This window comes from Myxocyprinus asiaticus, chromosome 26, assembly GCF_019703515.2.
Source record: "Myxocyprinus asiaticus isolate MX2 ecotype Aquarium Trade chromosome 26, UBuf_Myxa_2, whole genome shotgun sequence".
Classification (NCBI taxonomy): Eukaryota; Metazoa; Chordata; class Actinopteri; order Cypriniformes; family Catostomidae; genus Myxocyprinus; species Myxocyprinus asiaticus.
This window is the reverse complement of record NC_059369.1, coordinates 16,767,656-16,788,054: the sequence shown is the minus strand read 5'-3', so window position 1 is coordinate 16,788,054 and position 20,399 is coordinate 16,767,656. Positions and strand designations below refer to the sequence as shown.

At 34.9% G+C, this 20,399-nt stretch overlaps 1 protein-coding gene and 1 long non-coding RNA gene across 3 annotated transcripts in view; one reads left to right on the top strand and one right to left on the bottom strand.

Moving 5' to 3' along the window:
• Positions 1 to 20,399, bottom strand: part of LOC127417294 (uncharacterized) — a 511,839-nt gene that overhangs the window by 132,696 nt on the left and 358,744 nt on the right. The window lies entirely within an intron of this gene.
• LOC127417280 (homeodomain-interacting protein kinase 2-like) overlaps positions 230 to 20,399 on the top strand; it is a 140,748-nt gene continuing 120,578 nt past the window's right edge. Inside the window, exon 1 of one of the 2 annotated variants that reach the window (XM_051657182.1) lies at positions 230 to 374. In XM_051657182.1, the coding sequence (XP_051513142.1) occupies positions 356 to 374 (19 nt within the window). In that variant the 5' untranslated portion in view covers positions 230 to 355. The remainder of the gene's footprint in view (positions 375 to 20,399) is intronic. The other variant, XM_051657180.1, reaches the window with a different exon arrangement.

The following is a 20,399-nucleotide window of genomic DNA, read 5'->3' as shown; positions in this document are numbered from 1 at the left end:
CCCCATTGCAACTTTTGCAGTCACTCACTCACTCACTCACTCCACAGACATGAACACCACCAGCTGAAGACAACACCTGCAATCTGGCTCTGTTTGGAGCCAAAACAGTCATCCAAACCCGTGGAGTTAAGTTGCAGACATCCTTTTTTCATCACACCCTTTGGACCGATCATCAAACTGAAATACTGGATGTAATGGTTTATCCTTTTACCATTTCCTCTGCCCGCTGAACTGGGTTAGTAATGCAGGAGACAGCAGCGAATCTGTCCGCGGCTCAAGATGGCAGATTTTTATTGAGTTCTGAACAGTGCTGTTGCTTCATTTTTTGCCATGAATAACAGGAATCCTTGCACCGATGGCCCCTGTATACGAAGGTAAGATCTACAGCCCTCACGGGTGTGAAATTAATGTCAAACCTGCGCATAATTTACTGTCATTATTCACTCTTTCCGCAGTGAGACCGTCTGGTCCAGAGGTTTATTACCAATCTATTACTATTTAAGAGAATGCAATTGTTGCATTATTGTTATTTATGCAATATTTGGTCGATCAATTATTAGTTAGTTGTTGAATTCGTGCATCTTTATTGTGAAAAACGACGATAATGCGTTTTAAACAGCGAACCTCCCTCTGCTTCATCTCTCTCCAAATGTTTGTTCTTATAGACAGTCATTAAAAATATAATGTTTTATACTCCATTGTTATGTGTATAGATTATCTTTGTTCGTATATAATAGTTTACACAAACGTGAAAGAGAAAAGTGATAATAAAGCAAACAGGCAAGATTGTAACATTACTAGTTACTTTTTGCATTTGCACTCACTACTATTTTGTTGTTGTGCAGTATTAATCTTACACAGTATATGCATTTATTCTTTATGTTTGTATATAATACTGTAGTTAAAATTGACCTTTTTAGGCAATAGATGAAAAAGAAAAGTGGACATGAAGCAGACAGACCTGATGTCTGTAGATAAAACCTTATAATTGTAACGTTAGTTGCTTTTTGCATTTGCACTCACGATTACAAAGTGCAATATTAATCTTACACAGTGTATGCTATAATGGTTTGGTATATTTCATCAGACTAAATTAATACCGGTGGGGTTCATGTGGATACACTGCAGTATTATGGTTAATAATCTTAGTGCAGAAATAGACGAGGAAGAGCTATACAGTAGTGCATCTATATCAGAGTTTTAACTTTCCGTAAGCTGTAAAATCGATTCATCAGCACCGTTTTATTTTTTTCTCCAGAGAGTATCCTGGGGTCAAACACTTGAGGACGTGTTTCAGAACCTCGTGAGCTGCCTTCCTAGACAGCATTTTTGGGGCATCATAGGCGCTTGCAGCGTTTCTGCCCATAACACTGTAGGTGCGTTGTCAAAAATGTTGTCTATGTAGGCAGCTTACTAAGTTTTGAGATGCAGGCTTAGTCAGTTTCAGACTGTGAATTAATCCTATTTAAAAGGGTTTTAATTGATCATTTGGACACATAACGTTGTGTACACACATTTTGGTCCTTTATACTCTCTAAAATGCCATGCTCGGACAGGTGTAGGAATTGAGTCGTCTACAAATTCAATTATTTGTTTACATAAAATTACTGCTGATGTGTGCATAGAATGATTGTGTTCAGTTTTTCCTGTCAATTCAGGATCATATCCTCGATTGATTACCCATGCTCCCTCTGCTGGTGACAGAGCAAAAAAACCAAACAAAGAGTGATAGATAGATAGATAGATAGATAGATAGATAGATAGACAGATAAGACAGAAAGAGTGATAGATAGATAGATAGATAGATAGATAGATAGATAGATAAGACAGAAAGAGTGATAGATAGATAGATAGATAGATAGATAAGACAGAAAGAGTGATAGATAGATAGAGAGATAGATAAGACAGAAAGAGTGATAGATAGGTAGATAAGACAGAAAGAGTGATAGATAGGTAGATAAGACAGAAAGAGTGATAGATAGATAGAAAGATAGATGATAAGACAGAAAGAGTGATTGATAGATAGATAGATAGATAGATAGATAGATAGATAGATAGATAGATAGGACAGAAAGAGTGATAGATAGATAGATATATAGATAGATAGGACAGAAAGAGTGATAGATAGATATATATATATATATATAGATAGATAGATAGATAGATAGATAGATAGATAGATAAGACAGAAAGAGTGATTGATAAGACAGAAAGAGTGATAGATAGACAGATAGATACATAGATAGATAAGACAGAAAGAGTGATAGATAGGTAGATAAGACAGAAAGAGTGATAGATAGATAGAAAGATAGATGATAAGACAGAAAGAGTGATTGATAGATAGATAGATAGATATATAGATAGATAGATAGATAGGACAGAAAGAGTGATAGATAGATAGATAGATAGATAGATAGATAGATATATAGATAGATAGGACAGAAAGAGTGATTGATAAGACAGAAAGAGTGAAAGATAGATAGACAGATAGATAGATACATAGATAGATAAGACAGAAAGAGTGATAGATAAGACAGAAAGAGTGATAGATAGGTAGATAAGATAGAAAGAGTGATAGATAGATAGATGATAGATAAATAGATAGATAGATAGATGATAAGACAGAAAGAGTGATAGATAGATAGATAGATAGATAGGACAGAAAGAGTGATAGATAGATAGATAGATAGATAGATAGATAGATAGATAGATAGATAGATAGGACAGAAAGAGTGATAGATAGATAGATAGATAGATAGATGATAGATAAGACAGAAAGAGTGATAGATAGATAGATAGATAGATAGATAGATAGATGATAGATAAGACAGAAAGAGTGATAGATAGAAAGATAGATAGATAGATAGATAGATAGATAGATAGGACAGAAAGAGTGATAGATAGATAGATAGATAGATAGATAGATAGATGTTAGGACAGAAAGAGTGATAGATAGATAGATAGATAGATAGATAGATAGATAGATAGATAGATAGATAGATGATAGGACAGAAAGAGTGATAGATAAATAGATAGATAGATAGATAGATAGATAGATAGATAGATAGATAGATAGATAAGACAGACAGACAGACAGACAGACAGACAGATAGATAGATAGATAGGACAGAAAGAGTGATAGATGGATAGATAGATAGATAGATAGATAGATAGATAAGACAGAAAGAGTGATAGATAGATAGAAAGATAGATGATAGATAGATAGATAGATAGATAGATAGATGATAAGACAGAAAGAGTGATTGATAGATAGATAGATAGATAGATAGATAGATAGGACAGAAAGAGTGATAGATAGATAGATAGATAGATAGATAGATAGATGATAGGACAGAAAGAGTGATAGATAGATAGATAGATAGATAGATAGATAGATAGGACAGAAAGAGTGATAGATAGATAGATAGATAGATAGATAGATAGATAGATAGATAGATAGATAAGACAGAAAGAGTGATAGATAGATAGAAAGATAGATGATAGATAGATAGATAGATAGATAGATAGATAGATAGATGATAAGACAGAAAGAGTGATTGATAGATAGATAGATAGATAGATAGATAGATAGATAGATAGATGATAGGACAGAAAGAGTGATAGATAAATAGATAGATAGATAGATAGATAGATAGATAAAGACAGACAGACAGACAGACAGATAGATAGATAGATAGAACAGAAAGAGTGATAGATGGATAGATAGATAGATAGATAGATAAGACAGAAAGAGTGATAGATAGATAGAAAGATAGATGATAGATAGATAGATAGATAGATAGATAGATAGATAGATAGATGATAAGACAGAAAGAGTGATTGATAGATAGATAGATAGATAGATAGATAGATAGATAGATAGATAGGACAGAAAGAGTGATAGATAGATAGATAGATAGATAGATGATAGGACAGAAAGAGTGATAGATAGATAGATAGATAGATAGATAGATAGATGATAGGACAGAAAGAGTGATAGATAGATAGATAGATAAGACAGACAGATAGATAGATAGATAAGACAGACAGAGTAGATAGATAGATAGGACAGAAAGAGTAGATAGATAGATAGATAGATAGATAGATAGATAGATAGATAGATAGATAGATAGATAGATAGATGATAAGACAGAAAGAGTGATTGATAGATAGATAGATAGATAGATAGATGATAAGACAGAAAGAGTGATTGATAGATAGATAGATAGATAGATAGATAGATAGATAGATAGATAGATAGATAGGACAGAAAGAGTGATAGATAGATAGATAGATAGATAGATAGGACAGAAAGAGTGATTGATAGATAGATAGATAGATAGATAGATAGATAGATAGATAGTTAGATAGGACAGAAAGAGTGATAGATAGATAGATAGATAGATAGATAGATAGATAGATAGTTAGATAGGACAGAAAGAGTGATTGATAGATAGATAGATAGATAGATAGATAGATAGATAGATAGATAGATAGTTAGATAGGACAGAAAGAGTGATAGATAGATAGATAGATAGATAGATAGATAGATAGATAGATAGATAGATAGATAGATAGATAGATAGGACAGAAAGAGTGATTGATAGATAGATAGATAGATAGATAGATAGATAGTTAGATAGGACAGAAAGAGTGATAGATAGATAGATAAGACAGACAGACAGACAGACAGACAGACAGATAGATAGACAGATAGATAGATAGATAGATAGATAGGACAGAAAAAGTGATAGATAGATAGATAAATAGATAGATAGATAGATAGATAGATAGATAGATAGATAAGACAGAAAGAGTGATAGATAGATAGACAGACAGATAGATAGATAGGACAGAAAGATTGATAGATACATACAGGTGCATCTCAATAAATTAGAATGTCGTGGAAAAGTTGGGTTTTTGTTAAATGTGAGCCAAAATCATCACAATTAAAAGAACCAAAGACTTAAACTACTTCAGTCTGTGTGCATTGAATTTATTTAATACACGAGTTTCACAACTTGAGTTGAATTACTGAAATAAATGAACTTTTCCTCGACATTCTAATTTATTGAGATGCACCTGTAGATAGATGATAGGACAGAAAGAGTGATAGATAGATAGATAGATAGATAGATAGATAGATAGATAGATAGATAAGACAAGACAGACAGACAGACAGGCAGACAGATAGATAGATAGGACAGAAAGAGTGATAGATAGATAGATAGATAGATAGATAGATAGATAGATAGATAGATAGATATATTGAATACGTATGTGAGGTAACATACTAGGATTTGGGGATTCAAAAAACGGAGTTAAAGGGAAAAAAAAATGTAATCTTGGATGTGTTTGCCCAAGCATTAAAGAAATGACACAACCTGTCATAGATATGCATATTAGCAGTAATGGATTCCACAGCAGTACAGGGCCAAGCGATGTATGCTATAATGCCTGCAAAGTGCCACACAAGCAAAGTGTCTTATATAGAACATTATTAACAGTGGATTCTGCCTTGGGTGTTTGTGTCCTCTCATATTCCATGCCTTTTTTTTCTGCAATAAAAGCATAAAAAAAATCTTGGGGCACTTGAGGTCACCTTGTGGGACATCTGAAGACCCTTGAGGCTTAGTTCATCATGTCACTCTGGAGGTTTGCTCTGGCTGCTGCGTAAACTGCATCTCCTGACCTAAGGGGACATTCACATTGCCATGATCACAAACACAAAACCAACTAAGCTAATTCAAGAAACAATCAGCAGGACATGAACCCCATTATTTAGTCACATGGTGACACTCATAAGGTGTATAAAGAAGCTAAAATTATATAATTGTAAAAATTTCAGTTTTGTTTCATTATTGATTCTCAAAATATGAAAAATTGCAGGGCCTGCATTCATTGTTACTTCACCTGTCTGTCTCCTTTAAAGTGGTGATATTGACTGTGTTATTACCTTGCTAACGATGAATAATTGTTTTTATTTGTTGCTTTTTGTGGTTTTCTTGGTCTGTTTGATCTACAGTACTCATCCTCCAATTGAACACACATTAAAACTAGATTTGAGTGGATTTTATGATTACTGGTCATGCTTGTTTTGCATTGATTTATGGACTTCTCTGCTTATCTCATGCCTGTCAGATGTGTATTGTGTGTTGTTATAGGGATAGTTCTGTCATCATTCACTTCATGCTGTTCCAAACCCAAATGAGTTTCTTTCTTCTGTGAAACACAAAAGGAGATGCTAGGAATGTAAATTTTTGGGTGAACTATTTCTTTAAGGCTCATGCACACTTGTGTTTAGTTCTTTTCAAAACCAGGAGTAAAAGACCTTTCAGTTTGTGAATAAATATCTCTATTAGTTCTCCAGTTTTGGGTACAAACTGTCCACAGAGACGTTTGTATTGCCAGTCCATAGTGAGAGCTCTTTGTTGTTGCCTTTTCCCAAGCACTGATATGTCTTTGTGGAGTGCTGTAGTGCAGGCCCAGCACTCTGGCTCTATCCCATACAGAAGAGTAATCTGGGGCCAGAGGAGTCTTGGCACCTGGCCCCGTAACCCACACTGAGATGCTGAAAAATGCCTGATATGAGGACCAGGACAACCTGTCTCTACAGCCGAAGGAAGCAAATGTTTTGAAAAGCTGGAGACGGAGAGACATCTTGAATCAGACTTTGGTCTTTCTTGCTATTCACTGTGATTTATTTTTTATTCTCTTTATATTTAGTGGCCATTAATAGTAGGTGGAGCAAGTTACTACAAGATTACATAGATAAAAAAAATTCGTTCAAATAATGTGCATTGATGACTATTTCACAAAAACACCAGGAACATGTATTAAGAATATAAATAGGATTTAAAAAAAAAAAATTATTTCATTTTGATTTCAAAGAACCAACATTATGATTTTATTGTCTGATTTAGTTGGATTTAATTAATTTAATTAGTTTTTCATTACTTGAAAACTATTTAAGTTGAGATTACATGGCAATTTTAAGTTATTCAAGAGTTACGTTTAAGTTAAGAGCAGTCAGCATGCAAGTTTTGTATATAATCAAAATATGAAAGTTCTACTAGCTTAAACATTGAGTTTATTAACTTAAAAAATGTATGTAGCTGATTATCGTATTTTGTTTTTTCTTCTATTTATTACGGTTCACAGTTTGAGTTTGAACACTGTAAAAAATATTGTGCTGGTTTTACTCAAGTAAATTAAGTATTTTAGACTTGACATGTAATGCCAACACAAATGTATACATTTACAGGCAATTTTTTTAAGTTATAAAGGGAAATATTTATCTTGTTGGGGACTACCATTATCAAGTAATATTTACTAATTTTTTTCTGATAGGCTACACAGATTTTTTAAGTTAGTTAGACTTGATTTTCAAAGGCATTTAATTTATATTCCAAATTTACTAATATAGCCTATTTATTATAAAAAGTGTAGTCAACAAGTGTTTCAAAAGGAAGTCTAAATAGTTATTCATATTACAATGTTACAAATTCATTAAACATTTCAACAGCAATTTTTTTTAAATGTATCCAAGAAAAATAGAAAAACACAAAAGCACACCTACTTATATAGACTAAAACACTACTGGGAGTACAAAGAAACAGGTTTTACATCTGAAACATCAGAATAAACCTCTGCTCCCCTTAACGACTATCCCAACTTTTGGACTGTTGTCGTCTGTAACTTTGCTGCAAAGTCATTGCAGCATGCTGGGTTAAAATATACACAAATTAGGTTGAAAATTTAAAACAGAATTATTGGTCATCAAAATCACTTTACCACAACCACACAGTGAGTGAGAGGCAGGCAGACTACAAAAACAATTTATAAGGTAGAAATGTATTGTCTTTTTGAGGAAACAAGTTTCCAGTCAGTAGAAATTCATTTAAATTTGCTGTTTTGGGTCATTAATATTTAAGACGTAGAACGCTAATGTCCACTGCACTCAAAAAAAGGATTTTTGCAGGTTGTTCAGTTTAATCAATTAAAATGACCTAAAGCAACACAATTCTTGAACATTTTGTCTTAACATTACGTTCTTTCCAATTCAGTTTGTAAGAATGAAGTTTACTTAATCAATTTGAGTTAGGACTACATGAATATTTTTTGTAGCATTGATGAAACTGGGCACGAGATTTCCATTTCCCAGCATGCTTTGCAGGTGACTGGATGGGGTGAACAAAAGTTGAAACTAAGTGTTATTTTATGCATTTTTGAGTAAGATAAGAATAGGAAGAGATTTGTTCATGTTTAATGTGTTATATTGGCATTTAAAAGGATTGTTTGTTAGGCTGGAGTTTTTGGATTGACCATTGTGGTGAAGATTGATGCCTGTTCTTAGGTTGTGTATGGACTTATTTGAGGGCTGCTTAGCTCTATAAGCAAGTGCTATCAAACTGACAGTGCAACAGGTTCACTGTTGTTACGCTTGCTCATCTGGCATATACTAATGGTTAATAAAATTAATTTAGTTGGACCAATATAAGACAATTAATTAGATCTTATCTAGTTGGTCTAGCAAAATTAATTTTAGTTTGTACAACTAGAGCTAGAACAAGTCAGTTCAAACCAATTCTTTTTTGTTGGAAAATGTTAATTTAATTGAGTGGAATAGTTTTCATCAATTAATTAAAAAAATATATATATATATTTCTTTTTTTTTTTGAGTGTGTGCCCCGCAGTGTATTTTGTTGAAGCGCTTCACAGTGAATGACAACAAATGCTTGAAAGCACTGATTGTTTTCTCCAAGCATCGGTGTGTATGGAAAAATGCCATCTTTTGCACAGTGCAGGAAATCAGCCTCTGGTACCAACCTGTAAAATCAGAAATGACTGTGTATCAATGCATTATCAATGCAACTAAGTTTAAAAACTTTAAGTACACATCTTTAGGAGCAGTAAAATCATTATGCATCTGACACAGTACTCATGACTTACTAGTGCATTTCTAAAGTATTTCATATTTTCAGTAACACTTTTCAGTAACTTTGTATTTGTTAACATTAGTTAACTACATTAAGTAGCAATTAACAATATTTTGGGTTAATGTAAATAAATGAAATGCATTAATGCATTAATGTTAACACACAGTGGTTAAAATCGTTCACCCAAAAAATTATAATTCTCTCGTCATTCATACCGCATGTGTACATGATTAGTGGACATGTACAGTGCTCTGCAGATGGGTCAAAGGCAAGAAATGCTAATGTTAACAAATAGGCCTAGAACCTTATTGTAGTGTTACTGTATTTCCTTCTGAAGGCTTCCCTAAAGGCCCTGGCATACTCACTGAGAAGTTCTTTTTTAATCTTCGCTCCGAGCCAAAAAGAAGTTCGAAACAGCTGAGCAATAGCATACTGTTTGCGAACATACAACACATTTTTCAGGATGTTGCTAGATCAAAGGGCAGTTTTGATGGTGGGGCATCATGCAACTGAGCGTGGGTATGTGTACATGCAAATGTGTACGTGTATTTAATCCTAAGATTTTAGAAATGTTCATGTTAACTTACAGGCTGCATGTCAGTGAAGGCTTTCCTTGTTCCTGTGAAGCTTGGTCCGAACATTTTCCTTCCAATCATGCGTCAATGTTGAGAGCACAATATGGACCAGAAAGGCGATGTCAGCTTGTTTGTCTAAAATAAAATGAGAACGTACAATTGTTCAATGTAAACTAAAAAAGTAGACTGCTATGACATTTAGATGTGTGATGTGAAATTAATTTATGTAAAGTTTCTTAAAGGAACAGTTCACCACAAAATGAAAATTGTATTATCACTTACTCTTAGTATGAATCCTACTCTTGATTAGTTATTATTTACTTTAACCTCATGCCATACTAAACTCATATGCTGTCATTTTTTCAATGGAACAAAAAATCTAAAACATTTTTTTTTTAATGTTCTTCAAATTCCTTCTTTCCATACGATGTCAGGACATAGTGACCAGTCTGTCAACCACCAAAATTGACAAATATTTATAAAAGCAGTTTAATGACAGAATTTATATTTTGGGCTAAACTATTTCCTTTACGTAATTTAAATAGTTAAACCTGAATGACAGCACAGTCGTGCTGTTCTCTTAAATACAGATAATGTTCTTTATCCCCAGTACCTGCTGTCATATTTTCCACATTGGAAAGCAGATGAAGAGCCACTTCTCTGTTAGAAAGTGCAGGATCTTGCCCTTAAACGCAGGCACCCAGTTCTCTTCGAGCTTTGAAGTGGAGTCAGGATTCAAAACTGAGAAATCTAAAGTAAAGAAAAAAAGACAAACACCGTCAGATATTTGCAAAAACTACCCAAGGTTTTAGTAAGCATAGTTAAACCATGGTATTTGAGGTAAAACCAGAACCACAAAATGAACCATGATACTACAGTCAGTTACTAAAATATTATTTTATTAAAACCATGGTTATTATAAGGATACTGCAGTATTACTGTAGTGAAATCCTTGTTGTTACAACTTTACTATAAAAACACACACAATTTTTTTTGTTTTTTTTAAACGGTTACTAAAGACATGGATAGTACAGTTAATATTAATGTAGTAAAACCCTGATGAAAAGAGCGTTGTGAGAATGAAAATCTGAAAGATGTGCTAAAATAAATGATGTGATCATCTTTGGATGTGTGGAATTATTAATTCCAGACCGTTGAATGCACAACACACGGTGGTACGTTGGTCCGTTGTCAAATATTGCTTATTTAAAATTCTAAAAATAGTTTAAAGTACTTACAGTTGCAGGTCCCCAACGGCATCCGTCTCTCGCGCGGTTTAGCCTTCACAGATGTTCGAATATTCTTTTTACGCGGCTTATCTCTATCATGCATCCGCAACAAAAAACTTAATCAAAACAGTCCAAGTTTTGAAAGTTAATGCACACCTGTGGAGTAATGGTCGCTGCGCTTCGTGTCCGGATTAACACCTCGAATGTGCATTAATTTTCAGTAATTCTACAGTCATTTATTCCTTCATATCTTCAAAAATTACTAAATAAACAAATAAAATAATGACTTACAGCTTACATCTTCTAGTTTCCTCTTTCAGTTTGGCACTCTTTCTCTCACGGATGGCAGTCTTGACAAAGATTTGAATTCGTAACCAGGGTTGCTGCAGAGTTTTTAAAATCAAATTTGAGACTTTTTAAGACCTGAACAAATACAGCTAATACCGTATCCCCATACCAAAAGAAACCAACACAATCTCAAAATAAATCATGTATCACAGACTCTTACTTAAACAGGCAGGGGCACACATTCAACAGTGCCTTAACATTACTTATCAGTAAAACAGGGTAGGCTATATGCTTTTATAAGTTTTTTAAGTTTAAAAAAGTCAAGACATGTTTTCAACATATATATCACATTAAAATTGGTTTATATACCATTATATAAATAAATACAAATTAGAGGTCGACCGATATCGGATTTTGCTGATATGATAATGTGTTGAATTATAATCTGCCAATATATATATATATGTATATATATATATATATATATATATATATATATATATATATATATATATATATATATATATATATTGTTTATTTTTTTTTGTTTTTTTTTTTTTTTAATTGTTAGCCTATATTTAATGTTCTTAGTCTTTTCTTCCTGTGATGGGGAAGGCCATACCGAAGCTACAAGAGTCCAAATTTCATTAAATTCCAGATGCATTCCAGGAGGGTTGCAGATATGATTTGTAGCGTGGAACTTTTAACTTTAAAGGCACTTTAACTTTGAAATACACCGGGGACTCTTATTTTGAAATGTTTGCGCTTCAGTGCTTCCAGCTGCTCATTCAAACAAATAAGGGAAATCAAATGTGCACTCCTACAATAATCTACATTTTACAATAAACAATTAAAAGTAAACATTGTCATATTTCATCAACACTATACCATCATAATCAACAGTTGATCTTTAGTGATCGCTTGTCATACATTTCCGATATGGCTTAATGATTGTTAACTGCTCTGCAACAGCTGGAAAAACTCACAAGCTCCTCATGCTTGGCAAAAATACAACAGTGCCGTGTTTTCACTTTAATGGATGCAGTGCATGCATTTATTTAATCAGATCATAATCTTTTGAAGTTTGATAATCACATTAGGTCATATCATGATTCCTGTCTTTCCGCTCCCAAATTTAAGACCTCTCTAAATGATAATTAAGACTTTTGTTGTATCATTTAAGATATTTTAAGACTTTTCAAGACCTTACATTTTGGGAAACTGAATTTAAGTCTTTTTAAGGATCCATGGGAACCCTGGTAATGACATACATTGTTTTTTTTACGTCTGCATTTCTAAACCGTTGACACAAACAAGAACATATTGAACATATTATTAATGCAAATGACAGAGAACAAACAGCTATACCAATGAGTCCACACCTAAAGCTCCTTGGCTGAATTCATATAAAATTCAAGCAAAATTATATTGCATACAACTCAAGTGGCAGGTAATCATTGATTTATGGCAGGACTAGCGTAACAAATGTACTTACAATACATGGCTCGTAAATTTATGAATCAGCTCATTTAACAAGCATTTTTCCTCAACATACCTTGACATAAGAAATGTAACCGAGCGTTCATCTAAACACTTGTAATAAAATAAGAAACGGAGACAAGTTAAAGTTTGAACAGAACTTCTCCAGCATTTATTTGATGCAGCACGTTGCAACTCACGACTGAACTGCCTGCTAGAGATGGGCAATACCACTTATTTTCTTTTCGATCCGATACCAATAATTTCAAGTGCAATATTGTCGATACCGATACCAATATGATACTTTTAATTTTACTAATAATTTTTTTTTTTTTTTTTTTTTTTTTTTTACATTTGTGAGCCTAAACAGAAAATTATTAGACTTCTGTTTTGTTTACCCTTACAAAAATTGACCATGGTTTCACTACTGTAACTATAATTTAATCATGAAATTTAGTTAAACCATGGTTACCATACAATTAACCAACAATATTACTGTAGTAAAACCATGGTTTCAGTGTTAGAATTGATATTTTTGTGTGGGGATCGATATTTCTGATACAATATCAGTATCGGAAGTATCGATACTTTAGGATCGATCCACCCATCCCTAGTGCCTGCCGCGTATTTGCCGTGCATGCATTTACAACCCGCCTACGGCAAGCCTCGATGGAAAAACACACACACACACACACACACACACACACACACACACACACACATGCTGGACGAATTCCAATCGAAAGTGATCATCCCTATGTCCTACTCACTACAAAGGACAAAGCTCTTGATGTGTGCTCTCTAAAGAGAGCATGGCATTACAGTTTGAATGCACCCTTCACTAAAATTCCTGTAAAAGGGCCCTTTATGAAATAATAAACTTTCTTTCTTTTGGAAAACGCCCACTGTGCCCAATCACTTAGCATTACAACAATAAACTCCATCAAAATTAAGTCTTTTACAGTAATAAATGCAGCTTCATATGTTAAAACTTAAAAATTTCTTTAAAATTGCATGTATCTCACGGCATAGATGATCATTCAAATTGCATCATTCAAAATTAACAGTCAAATCTTTTAAGTAAATGTAACTTAAATACTATATTGAAAATCCACATTCCTATAAATTTTACTCTTAGTAAATTTAAGATTACTCAAGATAATACATACAATATTTAACCATAAAATGTATGTGTTTGCAACTAATGATATTAAGTAGGTTATTTAACGTATCAAAGTAAATTAACAAACATAGATACATTTGTTGAAAAAATTCTCTTTTTATTTTTATTTTTTTTTACAATTTCAACCCCACTGATTCATTTTTTTCCAGAGCATTGTTGGCCCCTTGATTGAGAGGAAATGCTGCTTTTTCGAGGACACAAAGCACTGACACTCCACTCTTCATTTGGCAGACACACAAAAGCTTATTCTCATCTACATTTGAAAACCACAATGGCTGTGCATGTCACTGCTCACTCTCAGAAATGCACATTTCCAGTGCATTATCCTCACAAAAGTCCTTAAGGAAATGTTGCTTGACCGTGGGTCAATGAATGGAGCACAGTCTTGCAGAATGTGACTATGCTGTCCACATCTTATGCTCCTTTGAAGCCTGAGGGACATTTGAGCTCTCAGAACTTCAATGGGGAAATGGCTCACAGGTGTGCTCTGGTGCCCAAGGGAGCAGAATTGTGGGATATGGGGGTTGGTTAGTAAAGGGGGTCTTTACTGACAGATACCCAAAGTGTAGAGGAAAGACTGGGTCCTGTATTCCTGATGTAGACTCTTCTCTTTGAAATCATGAAATCATTTGACAAAAACAGTTCTCTGTATTATATTTCCCATTGGATCCAGAAGTTTTGGTGGGACACATCGAAGGACTCATTCCATTTTTATAATTGCTAATAGGCTTCAGTTATGTCACAGTCATGAACGTATACCGGTTTCACGGTATGCCATGGTATGAAAATTGACGGTTTTCATACCATGTACACTTGCTTATCTACAGTATTGAGAAAAAAATGCAACTGGACGGAGAATCTCACCTGCACGTGCGCATCTCCTTTCCTTCTCGACTGTCTGTCAGACTCGTCAACTTGCGCCACACACACATGCAGCGAAACAAATGTTAGAGAGAAGCGAGGGGAGGGGGTCTGACATAAGTGAGTGTGTGTGGGAGTTAAAGCACTGTTTCTCAACTGGTGGGTCGCGACCCTAAAGTGGGTCGCATGCCTATTTGGACTGCGGACAGCAGGGAAAGAACAATGCCATGGTTCTCCCATTGAAGATATTTCGGCGGCCGCCCAAGTGATAGCCTATTTAGGACTGCCGAGGCAGATTTAATGATAATCTCGCAATCAGCTAAAGGCTTCTCATCTGCACTTTCGCACGAGTGTAACTGGAACCAGCTCGTGATCATGATATACTCTTCTCTCTGGTGTGCGCGTGCAACAACCGGGCTTCTCTCGAAATTGCGGAGCGCAGACCTCAGAATTGATGTGACCGATTTCAATTCTAGTGAGACTTTTCCAGTTTAAAGCGAGGAAGTCAAGTCGAACCTCTCAAACAGTAGACAGCCCTGACATGCCAAACAGCACTGAGGAGGAAAAGAGCAACACTGTGCTATGCACAAATTTTTTGTTTCATTATACATCATCACCTTTACAAAATTGTTTCACAATTTTACATGAGTAAAAGTAACTGTTATATTTTGACAAAATGCTATAGTTTCATATGAAATAATCTAAAGGTAGAATCTGTTAGACCTCATTTTATATCAACAGTGGCAGTTGTAGTTAAAGTTTCAAGATGTGTTTCAGCTAGTATTTATTTTTTCATAAATAATATAATTTGTTATTATTACTTAAGACTAGCCACACTGACCTAACCATGGTAATGAGGAGCCTTTCCTCCTGTGTAATGTGTATGTTCTGTTTGAAATATGTTTGAAATTAGGAAATAAATGGGATAATAATGGGCTCAGATAAGTAAATATGCTCTTCAATTTTTAAAAGGGGGAAAGAAAACTTCCTGTCGCTTTTGTTGTTAACGTTAACAACAAAAATAATGTCACTTGATGCATGTCCTTGTACTTGAAAACCAGGAACAAACCTATGCAACATAAAAGGAAATGCGACCCAGGATACATTAAATACAGGTTAAGTTTTTACTATGGTGGGTCGCCACTTGATTTCCAATGTAAAATCTGTTTCCTGAAGCAAAACCAGTTGAGAACCACGTAGTTAAAGGTACAGACAGTCTGTCTGCGCTGTCGTGCACCTACAGTATATATTATTAATAATCATAGGACATTACTTTAAAAGCTCACACAGCTGATGTTATTTTTCATTTAGTAGTTAATTTAACGTGCTATATTAACATGTAAACTAACATGCTTTAGTTACTGTATAAACATGTTATAGTTACGTGCTATTTTTTTTATAATGTTTATAATTCGGTTTATTATTATAATTATTTATTTTCAAAACGGAGACTTTTTTTTTTTTACACATACTTCCATTAAGAAAAAAAAATGGTTTCAAGTTTTAATTATAATAAAGCGTTTGTTCAACCAAAAAAAAAAAAAAAACTATTGTAACTGATAATAATAATTGTGTAATACTGTATACCGTGATACCATGATATTTTCTGAGACGGTTATCGTACCATGAATATCTCATACCGTTGCAACCTTAGCGGTGGTATTAGAGGGAGAGGCATTCTGTTTCAAGAGAGCATTTTATTGGACAAAAATCTGTCTAGTGCAGGATGTCATCAAAATGTTGGTGCTCATTCATGGAAGAGAATGTCTGTACATTTTAAAATTTCAATGCATTTATCTGCTAAAAGTAAAAAAATTAAAAATAAATTAAAAATTAAAAATCTACATTTAAGAGTACACTAGCATACTGTATAGATGGCTTCTAAGTTAATAGGCATGGGGTTAAAGCCACAATTTTTTTTGTCAACACAAGTTTGTTTTGTTCTTTCATTTCTGCTCTGTACCTCCCCTTTTTGGGCATTGCAGCACGACCTGTTGATTGCATTATGGGATTTTATTATTTTGTAATACGTTTGTAATTTGCCTGCATGTCATACTCTGAACTCATGTTGACTTATGTAATAATTTGTTATGTAACTTCATTTCCTAGTTTCAATGACTAATTTGCTTTTCTCTATTTGTGAACATCTTGGCTTGAAACTATTTGGCCCTTATAAGGTTGTAAGGAGAAAGTTGCCAGTGATGTTTGCCCAAGAGTATTCGCCACATGCACTCTGCCGGGGTAGGTGAGTTCAGCATTGATTCGCAGCCATGCGGAAAGAGGCATCCAGCTGCAAGCCTCTCCATTTTTTTCATGGTGCGGCCGTCTGCCTGGATATGATGCAGCACCAAGGGCATTTTTAGACAATGCAGAGCATCATACCTTTCTACACCCACTCCTATCCTGCAGCGCTGATGCATTCTAGGATATGTGGTGTGTTTACTTCATAAACAAAAGGTTTGCATTTGGTTGCCAGGCTATGTCAACATACAGTAACTTAGAGAAGTTTCTTGTTTCTAAACAAACAGACCTTTTTTTTTTTTCCTCCCCTTTTTCTCCCCAATTTGGTATGCCCAATTCCCAATGCACTCTAAGTCCTCGTGGTGGCATAGTGACTTGCCTCTATCCGGGTGGCAGAGGATGAATCTCAGTTGCCTCCGCGTCTGAGACGTCAGTCCGTGCATCTTATCACGTGGCTTGTTGAGCGTGTTACCGCAGAGACATAGCGTGTGTGGAGGCTTCACGCTATTCTCCGCGGCATCCACGCACAACTCACCACGCACCCCAATGAGATCGAACCACATTATAAGGACCACGAGGAGGTTACCCCATGTGACTTTAGCCTCCCAAGCAACTGGGCCAATTTGGTTGCTTAGGAGACCTGACTGGAGTCACTCAGCACGCCCTGGTTTCGAACTCGTGACTCCAGGGGTGGTAGTCAGCTACCCAGGCCCCCCCCAAACAGACCTTTTTTGACTCATTCCCCCCGGTCTTGTGGATGTGCTTTTTTTTTTTTTTTCTTAAGGGCTGGGGGTCCAACTGGCATGTTTCCTTTGATCAGATATGAGAGGATCAGTTCACACTGGGGTTTCTCCCGGCAGCATTCTTCCAACTACAAAGAGAATTGAAAGGTGGGCTTTTTTAACAGCCACTGAATTTAAGGTGCTGTAATCACATGGCAATTACTCCTTCCTGTTGGGCACCATTCATTTCACCTTCACACCTATGGTTACCGGCACCAGGGTTCATATCAGCAGCCACTGACTGATGGAATTCAGCTGTTATTGTGCAATGCTATCCTGCTTATTCATATACCTCAGGGCTACAGTTATTATAGAAATAGTTCACCCGAAAATGAAGATTCTATCATAAATTTCTCACTTACTGATGTTGTTTCAATGCAGTATGACTTTCTTTTCTTTTTCCTGTGGAACACAAAACAATATGTTAGGCAAAATGTGAGCCTCAGTCACCATTCATTTTATTTGCATCATTTTTCCATACAATGAAAGTGTATGGTGACACATGAGGCTAAATTCTGCCTAACATCACCTTTTGTGTTCCACAGAAGATAGAAGGTCATACAGATTTAGAACAAAATGATGGCGAGTAAGTGGTAACAGAATATTTTGTTTTGGTTCAACTATCCCTTAAATTGTAGTCAAACTTAGATTAATTGGTAGGTGGCATAGGGATATTTGTTTTTCATCCAACATATTTAGCTGTTTGTGCATGTAAATGCAAGGTGGTGTTGTGTCCTTCCAGTCCCTATCTGCCTGTTTTTGTGTGTACATGTGCAGATTTTCCATCTAAAGATGTTTTTGTTTTTTTTTGTAATGTGGGTTACTGTGCATGAGCACACATGGATGAAACTGGGAGTTAAATTGGCTCACAATGCATTTATTGGTCTTTCAGCAAGCTCTCCCCCAGCCCCCCTCCTCATTCTGCCCATTTCATGCCAGCTTGTTGGAAGCACATTGTATATGCCCTACATAATCCTGTTATTGTCGAGAAATCCTCATGACTTAGACCATTTGGCATGCCGAGACCCAGCTCATTCTGGCTGCTTTATTGGGGTGTAGTGTAGAGTTAGGGTTAGAGTTTCTTCTTTTGGCATTTTTTCCTATCAGAAAATGTTGCAAGCTGGATTCAAACTTGTGTTGCCCATGTGAGCATTTACTCTATGTAATCAGTAGGCTCTGACTCAGACTTCCTTTTTAAGCATTGCTTGGAGGTGAAGTAGTCAGAATACTAGAGAAGGACCTGAGAGAGATCGAGATATTGTCAATAAAGCAGTCTCTACAGTCATTCAATGCAGGGCTCTTTAATGGTTGGTTGCTGCCCACCCTCTCATTCTCATGTTTTTGTGTGCCACATGTATTGAAAGCACTCTAGGGATGGGGAGGATTCTTGACGAGTCATCCAACAACTGAGTAATTGATAAGTGAGTTCAATTAGTTTATCTTTTTAAGTGGTTATGTAGCCTCTTTAAAGTGGGCTGACATCTTGCTAAACCTTCTCTGAGAATTAGCATCTTTAAATACACCCTGTTTTAAAGCACAGCCACTTTTTGTGCAATAAATGGTTGATATTTAGCCTGTTTATTTGTTGAATATCTCCCAAATGGCTGTTCGTTCTTGCATTCAGTTTTTTAATTTTTAAATGTTCATCTATGCCCACATTCAGGTGGGCGTCTTTGGCCATTGTGTCAGGTCTCAATGAGCATGTTTACATGAACACCAATATGCTAATAACTATATAAAAAAGAAAAGATTTTAAATCATCTGGTTATTCTTTGTTTTTAACATTAAAATGTAAAAAGGCATGCGCACAACACTTGCGCACATTGGGTAAGCTGGTAAGAATCCTGTTAAGGTTTATCCACGCAAAACGAAATCGTGGTAATAGGCAAAACTCTATTGGTTTTTACCGTTTATGACCTTACCCTGATAAATGAAAGCCATTTAAGGCGTTTACATGACCACACACATTGTCGTCTTATTAAACATGTTTACTGTTATTTCAGCATCTCACGCCATGAGCGTTGTCTAGTTAGATGCTGTTTCAAGTTAAAAATAGTATCTTACAGTTTTTTTTTATTCGCTTTGGTACTAAGTGCTAAATTTTTAAACCCTTACTACAAAACTCCAAATTGATCACACTTATAACACAGCTAGTCATTCTTTCAAAACCTGAACTCATGCTTACAGTTATACATATTTTCTTTCCACATAATCATTGTTTCAAAACACAAGATTATTGTAACATGTAATGAAAACATTTGGATTAATCACCAAAACACAACAGTATGATCTAAACACAACTATCCCCAAACAGTTGCCACAAATTTGGAAGCACACAAAGCCCAAGCCATTACATAAGGAAACATTAAGATGTTTCTTTACTGGATTTAATGGAGTAACAAAATTCGTTAATTAGAAGGGGGTGTCCACAAACTTTTGGCCATATAGTGTACATATTTCAAATCATCCTTGGTGCTGAATGAATGTATGTAATTGTACTGTTATATACACAGGTATCACAATAGATATTACACTTACATTATCCAACCAAATTGACAAAATCCATAATAAAAACATATTTATACAACAAGTAAAATATGATCAAAGAACACATCAGAAGTCATTCATGCAGAAAACATTTATTTTACAGTATTTTTACAACAATACTGTGGTTGCATTGTGAAACAAAATAAATTAAAACATTTAACTGTAAATAGAGATAATCTCAAATACACTATACATTAATTAACATCAAGGCTGTCTTCAACATTTGGCCATACATTTTCATCAACATCACAGTGAATATCCTCGTTGTTCTTGCA